General features: G+C 42.8%; 1 protein-coding gene across 9 annotated transcripts in view; it reads left to right on the top strand.

Annotated features, from left to right (window-relative positions):
- Positions 1-18,117, top strand: part of FRMD4A (FERM domain containing 4A) — a 515,353-nt gene that overhangs the window by 343,245 nt on the left and 153,991 nt on the right. For all 9 annotated transcript variants that reach the window (XM_044928112.2, XM_006066017.4, XM_044928110.2 and 6 more), the window contains exons 3-4: positions 2,234-2,328; positions 15,485-15,577. In XM_044928112.2, coding sequence (XP_044784047.2) covers positions 2,234-2,328; positions 15,485-15,577 — 188 coding nt within the window. The remainder of the gene's footprint in view (positions 1-2,233; positions 2,329-15,484; positions 15,578-18,117) is intronic.

Raw genomic sequence — 18,117 nt, forward strand, 5'->3', positions numbered from 1 at the left:
TGAATATTCAGGGTTGATTTCCTTTAGGATTGACTGGTTTGATCTCCTTGCTGTTTAAGGGACTCTCAAGAGTCTTCTCCAGCTCCACAGTTCAAAAGCATCAATTCTTTGGTGTTCAGCCTTCTTTATGGTCCAACTCTCACATCTATACATGACTACTGGGAAAACCATAGCTTAGACTATGTGAACCTTTGTCAGCAAAGAGAGGTCTCTGCTTTTTAATACGCTGTCTATATTTGTCATAGCTTTTTTTCCAAAGAGCAAGCGCCTTTAAATTTCATGACTGCAGTCACTGTCCACAGTGATTTTGGAGGCCAAGAAAATAAAATATTTGCCTGGTAGTCTGTGGTCATCTCAACAGTGATAGGCCAGAGTGATGGATGTATTGACAATGCAAACAGCTACAATGATTTCATACCTCAGGCTCTGACACACTCCTTTAGATTGGCAGAGATGTTCAGGAAAGAGTTGATGATAAAAATATTCTTGGATAAAAATATTCTTGGGAAGGCAGATTTTTGGTTTATTCTTAAATAACTATTCTCAAGTTCCTTTGGCCTTAATGCTAACATTTCTATCAGGAAGTTACTCTTATTGTTTGAATTTTAAATTATGGGAGCATATAGAATGATCAGGGCTTCCCAAATGGCTCAGATGGTAAAGAATCCACTTGCCAATGCAGGAGACACTGGTTTGATCCCCGGGTTGGGAAGATCCCCTGGAGAAGGAAATGGGAACTTACTCCAGTATTCTTGCCTGGAGAATTCCATGGACAGAGAAGGCTGGTGGGCTATATAGTCCATGGGGTCGCAAAGAGTCGGACATGACTGAGCGACTAACACACACACACACACACACACACACACACACACATGCACGTATAGAGTAGTCAAGGGTAGTCTCTGGAACCAGAGTTCAAATCTCAACTCCAGTACTTAAAGAGAGATGTTTAATCTTTGGGCACCTGTTTCCTCCCCATACAATGGAATTATTAATAGAACCACCTTATAAAGATGTGATGAGGGTTAAAGAAGCTGGTGTTTGTAATGTGCTTGGAATAGGCCCTAGCACATAGCAGATAGCACATAGCAAATACTATATAAGTGCATGGTATATATATATATATATACATATATATGTATATATATATATATACACTATATAAGTGCATGGTATATATATATATACACCATGCACTTATATAGTATATATATATATATATACACATATATATATATATATATATTAGGTTGGCTACAAAGTTCAAGTTTTTCCACTATATCTTATGGGAAAATCAAAATGAGCTTATTGACCAAACCAATATATCTATCTTCACATTCTATAATATATTAATTATAGTATTAATATATTATAGTGTTATATAACATTTGTGTTATGCAATATATATTTGATGTATGTCACAGCATATATATATTACATATGTTAGTGTTAGTTGCTTAGTTTTGTCTGGCTCTTTGCGACACCATGAACTGTAGCCTGCCAGGCTTCTCAGTCCATGGGATTTCTCAGGAAGAATACTGGAGTGGGCAGCCATTTCCTTCTTCATAGGATGTTCCCGACCCAGGGATCGAACCCATGTCTCTTGCATGGCAGGCAGATTCTTTACCATCTGCCACCAGGGTAGCCCATTACATATGTATGACTATGTATTTATATAAGGGACTTCCCTGGTGGCTCAGACGGTAAAGCGTCTGCCTACAATGCGGGAGACCCGGGTTCAATGCCTGGGTTGGGAAGATCTCCTGGAGATGGAAATGGCAACCCACTCCAGTACTCTTGCCTGGAAAATCCCATGGACGGAGGAGCCTGGTAGGCTGCAGTCCATGGGGTCGCAAACAGTCGGACATCACTGAGTGACTTCACGTTCACTTTCTTGTATATATATATATATTTTTTTTTTAATAAGATATCTTCGTGTCAACTCAGTATAAAATGTTCTCCTGTGGGGAGGGGGAGAGCTGTGAGCTCTGACAGCCTTGTCAGTGGGCAAGTAGCATTTGTTGATAGAACAAACTACCGGGAAACAAGGCAGAAGGTCTCAGTCCACTGATGGCCCTGTCCTCACTGTCAACTCCTTCGGTTTTATAAAAACCATGTGTATGGATGTTCTTGAACTGTGAGACATTCCTTTCAAGAAATATGAGATTGAGATTGCGTGTTTCGGGAAACGGAATGTCTCGTCACTTACTCTCCCATTTTGTTCTCTCTCCAGCCCAAGCTTTTGGCCAAGGAGCTGCTTGACCTCGTGGCCTCTCACTTCAACCTGAAGGAGAAGGAATACTTTGGAATTGCCTTCACGGATGAGACGTAAGTACCCACGTGTTCAGAGAACCCGAAGGGAAAATATGGAACCCGAAATCGCACTGTCTCAACTGTCCACAGCGGAGGCTGCTGCAGGCCATGTAGGTCTCGTGGTTCAGGGTCAGTCCAAGTTCATCATTTGAATTTCAAAGGCCTTGTGATCATGCCTGGAACAGCCAAGGGATATAATTAGGATGATGCTCATATTATGAAATTTTTAGGTAAACCAGTTCTTATAATCAAGCCAGTGCGTGTTCAGAACTGAAATGTTTCTTTTTTAAAAAAAGATTTGTCTGGGTTTGTTTTCTGTTAGAGTTAAACGAAAACGTCTGGAAATGCAGCGTTTCTTTCCAGTGCTGGAATAACAATAACAGGAAGTCAATGCAATGATAAATTCAAAATGAAGAGTTATCTGTGCAGTTTCACTGTCAACGATGAAGTAGACTATAAAAATGGAAAATTCAGACTGCTCATCTGATGAAAAGTACATTTGTGTTCAGTGATCTTTTAATTTGGCTCTCTCAAGTGGTGTTTTGCAACATAAGGAAGGAGTATCTTTACTAAAATTTCAATTTCCTTCTTAATATATTGTTAATAAAAGAGTACAGTGTACACCTGCACAAATTCCTGATACACTGTTTTAAGCAAATGTTTTACAGTTCTTGCTCCTCTGTGCATACACACACACACTTGCACACATGCTCCTCCAGATCCTTAGAATTACAGAGATGATGTCCTAAAACATTAATAGATTAGGGTTAGGTGAGCATCTGGACAAGACGACTCTGGGAGGCAGGTCCCATTGAAGCAGGTTGGGCTCAGGAGCAAGGACTGGAGGCATCCACATTGGTCGGTGGGAGAGATGATCAGATGTATATGTGCGAGGACCCTCTGGGAGCCGCAGGTGGATGGGGCGGCCGCAGCATTTATCATCCATATCAGGACCCTGTGGGTAAAAGAGGGTGTAAGTTGGGACTGTCTGGGGCAAACTGGGCAGATTATCAACCCTCTAAATTAGCAACCTTTCAGGTGGCAGTGTGAGCAGTATTGGGGGCAGAGTCACACCTGGCTCCAGAAAGTCGAGAGGAACAGGCTGCCCCTGGCCCTGGAGCCTCAGAGAACCGAGCCAGAAGGGAGGCAGGACTGCTTGCTCCTGGTCTAGAAGGATTGCTGTGCCTGTGGGTGGGACCTCGTAAACAGGGCTGTGACCTGGAGGGCTATGATGGGAAAGAGCCAACAAAGTAATTTTTAAAAATGCTTTAAGACAAATGTACAAATATACATGGAGAATAACCACTTTCGTGAATGTGCTTGTTTTCTACCCTTTCTCCTGAAAACCACTGTAACCTTCTCAACTGGTACTCAGACATTTTTCACTAATTAGAAGGAAACCACAGTTTCAATTCGTCATATCCCATTGTTCACATTTCCCAAGTACGTTTCCTCTCCTCAGAGAGCCAGTGAACTCAAGATGGGTCCCAATTTGACTTCCCTTTGGGATAAACAAGTCAGAGAATGAGCTTATTGTCCTGGGCCCAGGAGGAAAAAATACACCTGCCGAAGGTTTCAGATCACAGCCATAATGGCACCAGCCAGGAAGAAATGAACATCAAGGAGAAAGTCCCTCTGCTCCCAGGAGAGATGAAAGCAGGAAAACCACACAGCACCACCCACCTGTCCCATCGAATGGAGCCCGTCTGCCCCAGGCTCCCTGGGCTGGTGGGGAAAGTGTGTGTGTGCATATGTCTGTCTGTTCCAGGTCTTGACCTCCTGGCTCCCCGGTCCGGTGGGGAAAGTGTGTGTGTGTCTGTGTGTGTGTGCCTGTGTCTGTGTGTGTACACGTGCACGCAGGCTGGAGGCACACAGGCTGGCGGGAAGGGTCCCTCTCCCTGGACTGTGAACTGGCAGCTGGAGAGCCCTGTTGGGGATGGTGGGGGTGATAAGGAGGATATGAACCATTGTCTGGCACCGTCCAGAGGAAGAGTGGCCACCACCAACCTCTTCACCTGGGTGTGGGTGGGAGGGCTCCTCTGGCGATTGTAGAAGTGGTGGACAGCCAGCCGAGATCAGTGGACAAGACTTTGCAGCTGGCAGACAGTTCCTGGAAAAGAGATGGCAGATGGGCCTGACTCACCAGGGAACAGTGAGTATCAGGGACCCCTAGGAAATCAGGAACCAGCCTCCGAGAGACCAGGATGAGGAGACAGAACAAAGGGAAGGCAGGGGTGGCCGTGACTCAGGCCATTGTCAGTCAAGGGCTGACCACACCTGGGGCCAAGGCATTGGCTCATGGCCTCTTTGGTCATCTGACCTTTGCTCCTTTTCTTGGTGGGAAAGGAATGAATGAAAGCTGTGACCAAAGAATGGTGCCTGTGGGTGAGGCTTGGTCTGTGCGGTGTGCTTAGGTGCTCAGTCATGTACGACTCTGTGACTCCATGGATTGTAGCCCGCCAGGCTCCTCTGTCCATGGAATTCTCCAGGCAAGAATACTGGAGTGGGTTGCCATGCCCTACTCCGAGGGATCTTCCTGACCCAGGGATCAAACCCAGGTCTCCCACATTGCAGGTAGATTCTTTACCGTCTGAGCCACCAGGGAAGTGTCTAGGTGGTGATGATACGTCGGTAACCACTATCCTTGCCCTGTATCCTGCCTCTGCTCTCACACTGGGCACTGCTAGACAGTAATGCCAGATCATTTAATAACTGGATTTTCTAATTATGCATGTGTATTGTGTTGTGTGGTTGTGTGTGTGTGATTTCTGCAGGTACTACACTGTGTATTTAATAATGAAATGCAGTTGAACTTTCATCCTTTATTGCAATCCATGGCATACCCCATGCATTTGCCTTTTTCCTAATTCAGATCAAAACAAGACTTAGAAAGTGCTGTAGGGACTTCCTAGCCAGTTCAGTGGCTAAGACCCACTCTCGCAGTGCAGGGGGCACCAGTTCCATCCCTTGTTAGGGAACTTAACGTCCCTCATGCTGCATGGTGCAGCCAAAAAAAAAAAGAAGAAAGAAGTGCTATAAGCTATAAAATACTGCACTAGTGTTAGGAGTTGCCAGCAGTGTTATAATTCCTAATAGTACAGTATGTGACTCGTGTATAGTCAGTGAGTCTTTCAGTGTGCTGTTGATGACATTTCGTAGGCTCTGGATGGGCATGGAGAAAAGAAATAGGAAAGAGAATGTAGACGAAACTGGAAGATTTCCTAAATTCCTTTCACCCCTAAGTTGCATTCATTAATAGTGTCCAAGGCCACAGTGCCAGACTCTGTGTCCAGGGATATTTCCTATCGTTAGTTAATCAATGCAGGATTAGTACTAGGTCTATCTTCTGTTTTTTTTAATTCAATTTTTAAAATTTTTATGTAGAAATAATTGGTTATACAGAAAAGCTGCACAGATAGTACAAAATTCTCATATACCCCTTACCCAGCTTCCCCTAATGTGAATATCATAAATACTGTGTGATAAGTATCAAAACTAAGACATTAACCTTGGTATTGATACTGTTAGTAACTGAACTACAGACTTTATTCAAATTTCACCACTTTCCCCACTGAATGTCTTTTTCTATTTCCCGATTCAAGTGCATTTAGCCCCTTTTATTTTTAATAACTCTGCACAAATAAAAAGATATACAAGCGAACTTTGTTTTTTTATGGTTTCTTTTATTGCACTTCACAGATACTCTGTTTTTTACAGATTGAAGGTTTGTGTGGTAACCCTTCATTGAGCAAGTCGGTCAGTGCCATTTTTCCTACAGCATTTGCTCATCTTGTGTCTCTGTGTCATATGGTCTGGTAATTCTCACAATACTTCAAACTTTTTCATTTTTACTGTATTTTTTATGGTTGTCTGTGATTGGTGACGGAGAAGGCAATGGCACCCCACTCCAGTACTCTTGCCTGGAAAATCCCATGGACGGAGGAGCCTGGTAGGCTGCAGTCCATAGGGTCACTAAGAGTCAGACACGACTGAGCGACTTCATCTTCACTTTTCACTTTCATGCATTGGAGAAGGAAATGGCAACCCACTCCAGTGTTCTTGCCTGGAGAATCCCAGGGACGGGGAGCCTGGTGGGCTGCCGTCTATGGGATCACACAGAGTCGGACACAACTGAAGTGACTTAGCAGTAGCAGCAGTAGCAGTGATTGGTGATCTTTGATGTTACTCTTGTAAAAAAGATTACAACTCACAGAAGGCTCAGATGAGTGTTAGCATTTTTTAGCCATGAAGTATATTTAATTAAAGTATGTACCTTGTTTTCTTAGACAATGCTACTGCGGAGTTAATAGGCTACTGTATAATGTAAACATAACTTTTATATGCACTGGGAAACCAACAAATCCATGTAACTCTCATTTTTGTGACATTCACTTTATTTTGGTGGTCTGGAAGCAATCACCCAGTTTATCTCTGAGGTGTCCATAGATGGTTATCAATGAATATCTGAAGTGTGGTGATCCATGCAAACTACGACATTTTAGCAGTCTTTAAAATGTTCTGAAGCCAAGTAAGAGCCTAGTGTAAGTTTTTTTTAATATAATTTTATTTATATATTTTTGTTTGGGCTGGGTTTTCATTGCCACATGCAGTCTTTAGTTGCAGCAAGCGGAGGCTACACTTTTCGTTGCTGTGCTCAGGCTTCTCACTGAGGTGGCTTCTCATGTTTTCTGTGTTCAGGCTTCTCACTGAGGTGGCTCCTCATGTTTTGGAGCACAGGCTCCAGGCATATGGGCTTCAGTAGTTGCAGTACATGGGCTCAGTAGTTGAGGTGTTTGGGTGTAGTTGCTCCATGGCATTTGGAATCTTCCTGGATCAGGAATCAAACCCATGTTGCCTGTGTCGCCAGGCAGATTCTCATCCACTGTGCCACCAGGGAAGTCCTAATATAAATTGGATCTTAAAATAATTAATGTTTTGCTACTGACGTGGTCCTCAACCTTGACTCCACATTGAATTCACCTTGGACTCTTTATAAAATGCCAGTGTCTGGGCCCTACCCCCAGAAATTCTGATTTAATTGGTCAGGGTGTTGCCTGAGCATGAGGATTTTTGAAAGCTCTCCAGTTGATTCTTATGTGTAGCCAGTTTGAAAACCGCTGTCATAGAGCAGAGGGATGCTGGTGTAAGTTGTCTCTGCCCCCTCCCTCCAGATCCAGGAAGAGAAGCTGAGTTCATTCTAACTTTGAATATTTGAGGCCCATCAGGACTCATGCCATGAGCCTGCAAAGTTATAAACTCTTCCCCATTCCAGATTCTGGAAACCTGTTTAGAACCCACTCAGAACTTCAGATTTCGTGTTTCCTAGAGTGCAAATAGAATAACCGAGATTTTCCTTTATCAAACACTAACATTCATCATTTAAGGAAAGTTATTTTTGTATGTTATTTTTGAAATATTCCCACTGCTGTTTCAACACTCAGGCTGATTTTTTTCATAAGTCATGGTTCTGATGGTATAATTTAAATCTGTAAAGCCCTATTTTTAGTTATCTGATCTATTCTCAGTCATAATTGTTCCTCTGTTTGGGTTTCTTTTAAAAAAAAAAAAAAAACTTTACTGAGGTGAAATTGACATACAAAACTGCACATATTTAAGGCCTCCCCCGCGGCTCAGAAGGTAAAGAATCCGCCTGCAGTGCAGGAGCCACAGGAGAGTCAGGTTTGACCCCTGGGTCAGGAAGAGCCCCTGGAGGAGGAAAATGGCAGCCCACTCCAGTATACTTGCCAGAAAAATCCCATGGACAGAGGAGTCTGGCGGGCTACAGTACAAAGCATCACCAAGAGTGGAACACGACTAAGCGAGCATAGCACATACTTAAAGTGTACAGTTCAACGAGTTTGGACATAGGCAAGCATGGATAACACCCAAGTGTTTAATTTTTAAAAATTTTTTATTTTATATTGGGCTATAGTTGATTTACAATGTATAGGTGTACAGCAAAGTAATTCAGTTATATGTATAGATATATCTATTCTTTTTCAAACTCTTTTCCCATTTAGGTTATTAAGTAATATTGGCATAGGCAAACACCTGTAACATCCAAGTTTTCCATTTTTAAAATAAAAAAGTTGATGGAGGATCCCACCGTCAACAGCAATAACTGAACAGCTTTTAGGCTATTTAGCAGAAATGGTCAAATATCCCTCAAGGTGAAGTCATGATTAATTGTAACATATTTAAATTTTAATTTTAATTCCCTGTCATAAATTTAAAGGATTGTTTGTCAAATGCTGTAAATAAGTATCTGTGTAAGAACACTTTAAGAAGTATTTAGAAAGTTGAAGGAGAAAGATACAAAACTTAGTTAAGCCATTGTTGCACATTTTCAAAGCCATGTACAGTTCCAGTGTATTCTCACGTACCAATTAGGAAAATGAATAGTTCTTAACCTCTTATTTAATCACAGACCCCTGTGAAATTTAAGAAGTTACATTCCCTCACCCCCACAATTGTTTACATACAGAATAATTAGTGCTTAAATTTTAGAAGGTTCACAGGCACTCTGAAGCCAGAATCTAAGTTGAAGAACCGATTAAGGATTTTTTAAAAAAACAACATGCTGTGTCTTAATTAATTGAGCCATGGATAGGTACTGATAAGGGAGTGTGATTTATCTGGATAATTAAATGCCCATATCACACTGGAATTGCATCCGTAGACCCAATGCCAGGACAATGACGAGAACCCTCAGTTCAGCAGCACCTTTGAGTCCTGTGACCCTTGACTAGAACCAGGACCAGCATGGACTGAGACATGTGAAAAGGGGCTAGTTGATGAGCATCCCCAGTCACAAGCTGATGTGCAATTTAAAAAAGCAGAAAAGCGGTTTTCCAATTGCAGAAGAAACCACCACAAGTTGCAGCCCTGGGAATGTAATTTATTTGGAAATAGGTTTGGGATTTCCATTCATTAAATGCTCTGTACTGTGCGACCGAAGAGAAAATCAATGGCTACAACCTCGGTGCCCGGGTTGTAATAGCTGCTTCTGGGAACGTGGCATTCAGCGTTCATTACCCCCTCGGAGACAGCCCACTGAGACCTTCAGACGCCGTGGCAAACAACAGGACCTTCTGTTCAGGAACCAGAAAAGGGCTTTAGCAGAACTCTTCCTGTGTGCAGCTAAGAGAAAAAAGAATGAGGCAACCAGAAGGGGTCTTAGGAATCCAATCTTTCTCCTGACCTTTTCCTCCCAAAACCCAGTGGTACAGGGGAGCCCGGGCCCAGCTTAGGTGAATTCTCATTGGATACAAAGATTGTTTAGTTACGGTGGGAGCAGCGTCCAGACGTGGAGGGCAGTCATGGAACCAACAGCAATATTGATCTATGGGGCTTATCTAAAGCCAATGTATTCGCTTCTCAGCAAATGTTTATTTAGCATCCACTACTGAATCTGGAGATACAGAAGTAACTGGCCTGTGACCACTTGGAGAGCTTGTATTTTTAGTTTAGGCAATAAATTTAAGTTATAGGTAGGAGATGCTAGAAAAGAACATTTTGAGTAGCCTTCAGAGGACACTATAGAGCAAACAATCCCTCTGTGTGTAATAAAAAAAAGTAAAGGCATAAATTCAGATGGACAAATAGCCCATGATTTAGTCATCCAGGCTCCCTGTATATTCCTTCTCTTAAACTTCATCTGTGTGTGTGTCTCTCTTTTGTAGACACACACACACACACACACACACACACACTCTCTCTTGAAAGCCACTCTTTGAGGGAGTCTAGCTAAACCAGATTCCTTGCTGTCCTTGCTGAGCACACGTACTTCTGACCCTAAGACACTGGACTGAATGAAGAGCAGAAATCTTCCTTTTGAAGAACTTCAAACCTAGCCTCTCCATCTAGTGACACCTGAAAGAGCTTCATCTTCTTGCTTTGACATTTTTTGGAAGCACATTCCCTAAGAATCAGTTGTCTACAATAAAAACCTCTAAAAGGCACCGAGTCTCATTCTCCCCTGGGGTTCAAGACTGTTGGGTCAGATAGACTTATCACACACGCCTACCCCACTGATTCTCTACAAACAAAGCTCCCTTTAAGGCCTTCTCCATTAAAGGTTCCATGAACCAGAAATCTATTTGTATTGTATGGAGACGCTAAAAGCAATCTGTTAAATAAATGCATCCAATTTCTGTTGCCTAGAAGCAATTGCATATTTATTACTGACCCAACAGTTCGACCTATTGCCGCCATAAACCAAATAGGTGTTATCTTGCTCAGCTTTAAAGATAGTTATCAGTCAAGCAATAACAAAAATACCATGAGCATCTCCTGGGACTTTTTTTTTTTTGCTTTGTTATAGGCCAATGTACTGATGTGAATTCTCAAATGAAAAATCAATGAGATAATGAAACCCAAGCTATCAGGCATCTCTTAGTTAAACTGTACAGAGAAAATGCTTATTCTACTCTTTGCTTCCCATCCTACCTAAGCTTAAAGAAAAGAAAAAGAAAGTTTGAGGAAGAAACCTGATGTTGGGAATGAGAGGTGTTGCATAAGGAAAAAAAAAATCACGGACAGTGAGGAATCCTTATCCTTGATACTGTTGGGTGTAGGAAAATGTGACCTTGAACCCAATGCAATCAGCAGAAAATATTTTAATGCATGGAAATTGGTGGCCTCAGAAATGAGATTTCCAGTTTCCTTTTTAATCTATCCCTTAGCTTTTGCCCAGATATTGAGCAGTTATCCTCAGGGACCCAGGGTGGGTTACTGGTGCCTCAGTCTTTCCTTTTGTAGCACCTTTGTAGTGGAGAGATTTTACAGGCACATAAAGTCGAAGGGTCGCGGGACTCCAGGTGCAGGAAGAGCCCTCCCGGAGGATTTCAGAACCCTGTGTGTGTGTGTGTGTGTGTGTGTGTGTGTGTGCGCGCACTGTCATTCCTTGCAGAAGTGGGGTTGAGGAATCTGAGTAGAGGAAGTAGGGGGAGGAAGTTCATTTTCTCTCCAAGGCCAACTATTCAGTTACGGGGGAATTCTGGCCTCCTTGTTCTTTCTGCTTTTTGACCATTTTCTTAATCTAGTCATTTCATGGTTTGATCAATGCTGAACTAATACATGGCTGGGAACCAAGGAATTCATCCCTATAATGTTCTTTTAAAAAGTTTAGTGTGGGCAATGAAATTACCTAGGGAAGTGGGATCCATCTACCTGTTTGTTCTCCATTAACATGGATGAAGAAGATGGGCAATGAGCAAACCCCATAGAGTGGTACCCTAGTAACATGGTCTGTATTTCTTCAAAGGGTTCCCACTTTCAGGTTCTCCACCAAGTGAATTATGGCCCCCAGGTCAAATCCGCAGTGCTCTGAGTGGGTAGAAATGTTGTGCCCTTGGGTGGAATGAGAATTTCTCAAGCCTGATCCATTGATGGATCCTCAGGGCACAGGTAGAACATTCCATCTTGATTCCTCCTTATTCCTTGCATTTGGGACCATAGGAAAACCGCTGTGCACCATTCTAGTCTCTCTCTTGCAAGATTCTGGAAAAGGTTAGTCTCACCAGACTCTTTATCAGGAGTTATTGCAAAGCAAAAGATTAAAATTTAAATCTGCATGGTCATTGGATAAATTTCTGTTCTGAGTTTTTACAGATTCTGTATTTGTTTGGGATCATTAGTTATAGGGCCAAACTAACAGCTAAAGTTGTTTCCATTCCATCCCAAACTAACAGCCAAAGTTCTGTGACCCTGAGGCCACACTCTGAACCACCTCCTTTAAGTAACTCCCAAACCCCAAGCCAGTACTCCCCCTCCCATCTTTAATCACCCCAGAGCCGGTTACCAGAGAACCAGGGATAGTTCTGAAGACTCAGGGTCCACCAGCACTGTTCAGGCTAGCCAGTCCTAAGCTGTCCCTCATGCCTTTTCCATGAAAACCCCAGTGAAGTCTCTTCCTGTGTCCTCCCCATATTCCTTTCTGCCTCATGAACAACACTGGAGCTTCTTCTCATGACCCTGCATGGGGTGGGTGCCTCTCATTTCCAGGAAACCATGAGGAACATTCAACTTTCCCTTCAGTGGCACTGACCTCTCAGTGCTGTCACTCAGTCACTTTTGTAAGTTGAGATCAGGGCACGCCTCAGCTTCTTGCAGAGGTAGTCATCTAACCACTGAGCAAGTACTTAGGTGTCCATAATATTTGCCAAGTGCTATGCTATGTTCTAGGGGTGATTCTGTTTTAATGTTGAAATCATAACTGAGCTGTAGAAACAGGTCCTATTTTTTAAATAACTAACTGCACTAGGCTATGCTAAATGCCTTGCAGATGACACAAACCAGAAGCTCTGGAGACATTGGAAAGAAAACCCAGACTTAGGCAATCGGAAGGCTTCACTAAAAGTAAGATTTGAACTCAACCTTGAACAGTGGCTAGCATTCAGATAAAGAGGATAGAGAGAATGTTCCAAGGAGGAGAAACCAAATGATCAAAGTCCTGGGGTGAGTGTGCATATGATATGTTTGCAGGAGACTGAGCACAAAGAGAGGATCCTGGAAGACTTCGGACATTTTCAGAGGCCAAAGTGGGGGAGGGAGGAGACTGTGGGTTATTACACCTTGATAATGAGGTCTTTTTGTCTTACTTTCCAATTAATCAAAAATGCACACACTCTTACCTGAGGGAGTAGATCTCTCTGTGTTTTTCATATGTAGAAAGTCTGTTGAGGAAAAGTGTGTACACAGAGTAAGTTCCATGGACTTCGGGAAAGGCAGCCACAGAGCTGTGCCCAGGATGGGTGCTGTGAGCATCCAGAGGAGGACCCACAGCCCAGGCTGGTGTGTGGTGTGAGGAAGGGGTACCAGGGAAGGCTTCCCAGAGGAGACACAGGAGAGCTGTGTCTTGAAAGATGGGCCAGACTTCACTGGGCACTGGAGAGGAAGAAGGGCATTCTAGGCAGTGGGAACAGCATTAGTTAAGGCACAGAGGTTTAAAACAACATGAGCCCCACGGGGCATTGACAACATTTCAGGTCTGACCAGAGACAATGGTGGCATTGAGGCCTTCTGTTTCCAGACCCCATGTTCTTTCGAACAAAAATTTATCCTGCCTTTCTGGAAGATGTCGGTCCAATTGTTTTGCACAGAGAACTTTTTTCCATTCTTTTTTTTTTTTTAACTCTTATACTCAGAATTGAGATACTGCTTTAAACATGAAAGATAAAGTTAATAAAAAAAAAAAAACATGTTTTGTCTAGATGAAAATTCCTGGAGGAGAAAGAGGCCAGAGTTCCTCCGACAGACACTCTTTTGAGGCAGCCCTCATCCTCATCTCTGGAGCCATGAGCTTGAGCTTAGTTGAAAGAGGGGTTTGTTTATTTTTGTGTGCAGAAGGTGCAGTTTGAAAGACATCTCAAAATGGAGATGAAAAGCCTCCAGCTTTCATTATTTGGAGGCTTGGAGGAGCAAACCTTTTAATACAATGATGCAACAGCTTTTATGTTCAGTAAGCACAGCCTTCCACATGGGTGTATACGTTATAAACACCAGTGTTACACAGTGTCAAGCCCCTGAAGAAATGTTGTGCAATAGTGTCTGTTCAGCATGGGCTTACTGAGTCACAGAGATTATGGGACTCTGAACCCTTCTGAATGATGGGCTGAGACTGGAGAAGGAGAGGAGAGGAAAGGGACAAGGTGGATCCCTTTGCTCATCCTTGTTTTGTGATTCTGTCTTGCTCTTCAAAGACCAAGCTCCTCAACTTGTCACCAAGACCCTGGTCCCCACTCTCCAGCTCATCCCTTTCTGTTCACATGATACCACGGTGCCAGGTATTTCTCCCCACCTTAGGGTCTTTGCACACGCTGGCCTTGCTGCTTGGAATGTTATTTCCTCTTCCTCTTTGCTTTCATCCTGTCATTCTTCAAATCTCAATCAAACACCAAGCAGCGTTTCTTGGACCCCCAGACTAGATCGGGTCCTTACAGGGCTTCATACTATTGGTGATTGCAGAATTAATCATGAAAATAATTGCTGAGTTCCTGTCTCCTGACAATATAAGCATCAGGGATAAAGGGACTGTGTCGGTTTTGCTTACTGCTACATCTCCAGACCCTTATCTGGAGAAGATGATCAATTAATATTTATGGAGGGAGGAAGGGAAGGAAGAAAGAAATGCAGAAGTGACCCCATTTGCATATCATCAAGTATTTCCACGGTTCACTGTTTAAAATAGCTTTAATGAGATAAAATTGACATGCAGTAAACTACACAATTAAAGTTTACAATTTCCTAAGTGTTGATATGTCTGCACTCAAGAAACCATCACCACTTTCAAGATAATGAACATCTCCATCACACCCAAAGGTTTGCTCATCCCTCACCACACACACACACTGTCTCCCCATCACACACCCCTGGCAACCACCAATCTGCTTTCTGTTTCCCCAGATTAGTTTGTACTTTCTAGAGTTTTCTGTAAATGGTATCATACAATCTGTACTCTGTTTGTCTGGCTTCTCCCACTCAGGATAATTATTTTGTGATTCATCTTTGTTGCTCTGTGTATTAATAGCTCATTGTCTTTGTTACTGGGTAGTATTCCTTTCTATATCGTAATTGGTCCATTCCCCTGTGATCAACATTGGGGTTGTTTCAAGTTTCAAGCTATTACAAATAACATGAACATCTGTGTGTGAAAGTCATTGTATGGATGTCTGCTTTCCTTTCTCTTGGGTAAATTCCTAGGAGTGGAGAGGCTGGGTCCTGTGCTAGGTGTATGCTTCATTTTTAAAGAAATTGTCTCTGATTCACTTTGTACCCCAATCTGCTTCCAGCATGATATGGTGAAGATTGCTAACATGTTTCTAAAGGGTGTTTGGAGGCCTTCAGACAGAAAAGACTGTCTTTCTTCACTGTGGTAGTCAGGAAATTCAGGACAAAAAAAAGAAAGATTGCCTTTTCATTTCAGTGCCATCGAGGAACTGGACTGTGGGTCTCAAATCCCCAACTGTGATTGTTACATGGTATCTCCTGCTGATGCACTGTTTCTCCAATGTTTCCTTTGGTGTCTGAAAATTACTAGAACTTAAGAGTGAAGCAGAGGTCCATGTTTATCTGTGCTCCAGCATGTACCATATATGCAGACATAGACCTTCATCCCGGGAAACTTTGGCAAAACCCATAGGTCTAATCCACTGGTCTCTCTTTTCCACAGGGGACACTTGAACTGGCTTCAGCTAGATCGAAGAGTCTTGGAACATGACTTCCCCAAAAAGTCGGGACCAGTGGTTTTATACTTTTGTGTCAGGTATGAACATTGGGTATCCACCCTTTTGCTTTTCTTCCCCTTTGTCAGAAAAGCCCAGGAGGGTAGAGCAAACAAAGAAAAGGGAACTCAGGTTTATCTTGGTTCACTGCCAGGAGTAGAGGTCGTGGTATAGAGTTCCATGTAAACACAGGGCGTGAGTGTGTAAGGCTTGAACACACATGTTTTTGCTCTGGCACTAGAATGCTTCTGTGGAATGAAGGTAAAACCTTTTTGGTTTTGCTTTTTGGGTGGGGGAGAGGGGAAGAGGGCATATATCTCAAAGGAAACTGAGTCTCTGAGAATAACACAAACCTGTGAATTCCTTTGTTGGTGTTTGAAGCCACATAACAAAAGTCTGTGTATTCTTTCTTTCTGCCACTTGGCTTCTTGAAACTTGTGTACTTTATCCCAGGTAGGAATAGTTGCAACCCAGCAACAAACCACAGATAAATGCATTTCCCAGTATGGGAAGCTAAGGTATAATAATATTTCAGAAACAGTAGGAATTTTCTGTTCATTAATCTAGTGTAAGAAGTTTTATTTTGTGACTGCAGAGAACTATAAGCTTCTCACATTTAATGTTTGCAACAATCTAAAGAAGTCAAGACTTCAGACTTGACTTACCACTGGGCTTGCAAAAGGTTGTGTGAAGCCAGAGAGGGGATCACGTCAGGGGTTCAAGGGCAAAGTACTGATGCACATCATGTGAAACAGATCCAGAATCTGAGCCCCCAGACCCAGCAGCTCTCTGAGTACCCTGTCTCTTGAGCACCAGGCTATTTCTGCTGCATAGCTGCAGAGGTGTTTGGGTTCAAATGCTTTGGTCTTAAAATGCACACCAACCCTTCCACCCAAGGCATAGACTCAGCGCCTTTAAAATATGTGAATAGAAATTCAAGAGCAGGACACCATTGCATTACAATTGAGTTCTTCGTAAAGAACACAACTAGGAATGCAGTTTTAATCAAAGCCACCTTGATACCACGAGAGGCAAAATCAGAGCTAAAGGTGCCTCTTACAGGTGGGAACGTGTCTGTATCTCAGCTGACGGAGGAAATGTAAACTTGCTTTTAATGCCTTTTTGACTTGTTTAACAGCTGGGAACATATCAAAACTGATCTTCACCATTTCCATCCCTGATGAGCATGCTTTCTGTGTCATATTCTCTTTAATAGGGGCTATATTTTCTCTGATAAATGGAAAAGTCATTCTATAAAGCAAAGAGGAACAGTAGCGCCAGGAGGGGTGGCAGCATCAAGGGAGACTTGCTTGCATTTAAGCAGGTCATAAACTCATAATCAGAGGGGAACATGTCCATACACTTGACATGTACCTGGCCCCCCTTCTTCTTGGTGTTTTTTTGCGAACATTAGTCAAAAAGAAGAACACAGGGCTGGTTGCATATTAGCTATTTTTTCAAGTGTTTGTTATGAGCTGAGTTATTTGTGGGTTCGGGGAACCAAGCTTTGAAGAAAAGCTTGGGACAGCATGAGATTGCCTGGTTGCAATGTTTGCAGTCGAGGATCTGCGTGCCAACACGTCCACATCTCTCCAGGCCGATGTCTCTCCCTGGGACCAGATACACAGAGGACTGCCGCAGGAGGCCAGTGCAACCAGCCTGGCAATAGGCTGCCTGAAGACCCAAGGACATGTGGTTTGCTGAAGCAGGCATCTCCCCAAATGCTCACTGGGAAAATCGCTCCAAAATCACATTTAGTGATGGACACCCCACAGAAACACAAGGCAGACCTTCCTGTAGCTCATCCTACCAGCAGGTCTTTCTGGAGAGCCTCGGGTTTCTATTTCTGGTTACTTCTTGGCCACCTGTGGAGGTCAAACTTAACAGGTCCAAAGCCAAATTCATCATCTTCCCACCCACCTCCCCAGACCTCCTGTGATCACATCAAATGTGACATTGTTATCCATTTATTATAGGCTTAAATCGTTGTTGTTGGGTTGTTTTTTTGTTTTTTGTTTTTTTTTGCTAAAACACAATTTATTGTCTTAAAGTTCTGGAGATCAGAAGTTCTAGAGATCAGAAGTCCAAAAAGGATCTTATGAGGCTAAAATCAAGCTGTGGGCAGCAGGATCATATTCCTTCTGGATTCTCTAGGGGAGGATCCTTTCTTTGCCCCTTCCAGATTCAAGAGTTTAGTCTTAAATCTTTTTTTGTCATGAAAGTGTTAGTCTGTCAGTCATGTCCAACTCTTTGTGACCCCATGGAATCCTCTGTCCATGGGATTTCCCAGGCAAGAATACTGGAGTGGTTAGCCATTCCCTTCTCCAGGGGATCATCCAAACCCAGGAATCAAACCTGGGTCTCTTGCATTATAGGCAGATTCTTTACCATCTGAACCACCAGGGAGGTTCTATAAATTCAAAATTAACCTTAGTTAATTTATTTAACTACATTGATCTAAAATAAAGGTCTCAGCAGGCCTGTGTTGCCTGCTTAAGGTTCTCAAAGAGTCTCTTGCCTTGACTTTTTAAAAAATTTTATTTTGGCTGTGTTGGGTCTTTGTTGTGGCCCAAGAGCTTCT

The sequence above is a fragment of the Bubalus bubalis genome, chromosome 14 (assembly GCF_019923935.1).
Source record: "Bubalus bubalis isolate 160015118507 breed Murrah chromosome 14, NDDB_SH_1, whole genome shotgun sequence".
Classification (NCBI taxonomy): Eukaryota; Metazoa; Chordata; class Mammalia; order Artiodactyla; family Bovidae; genus Bubalus; species Bubalus bubalis.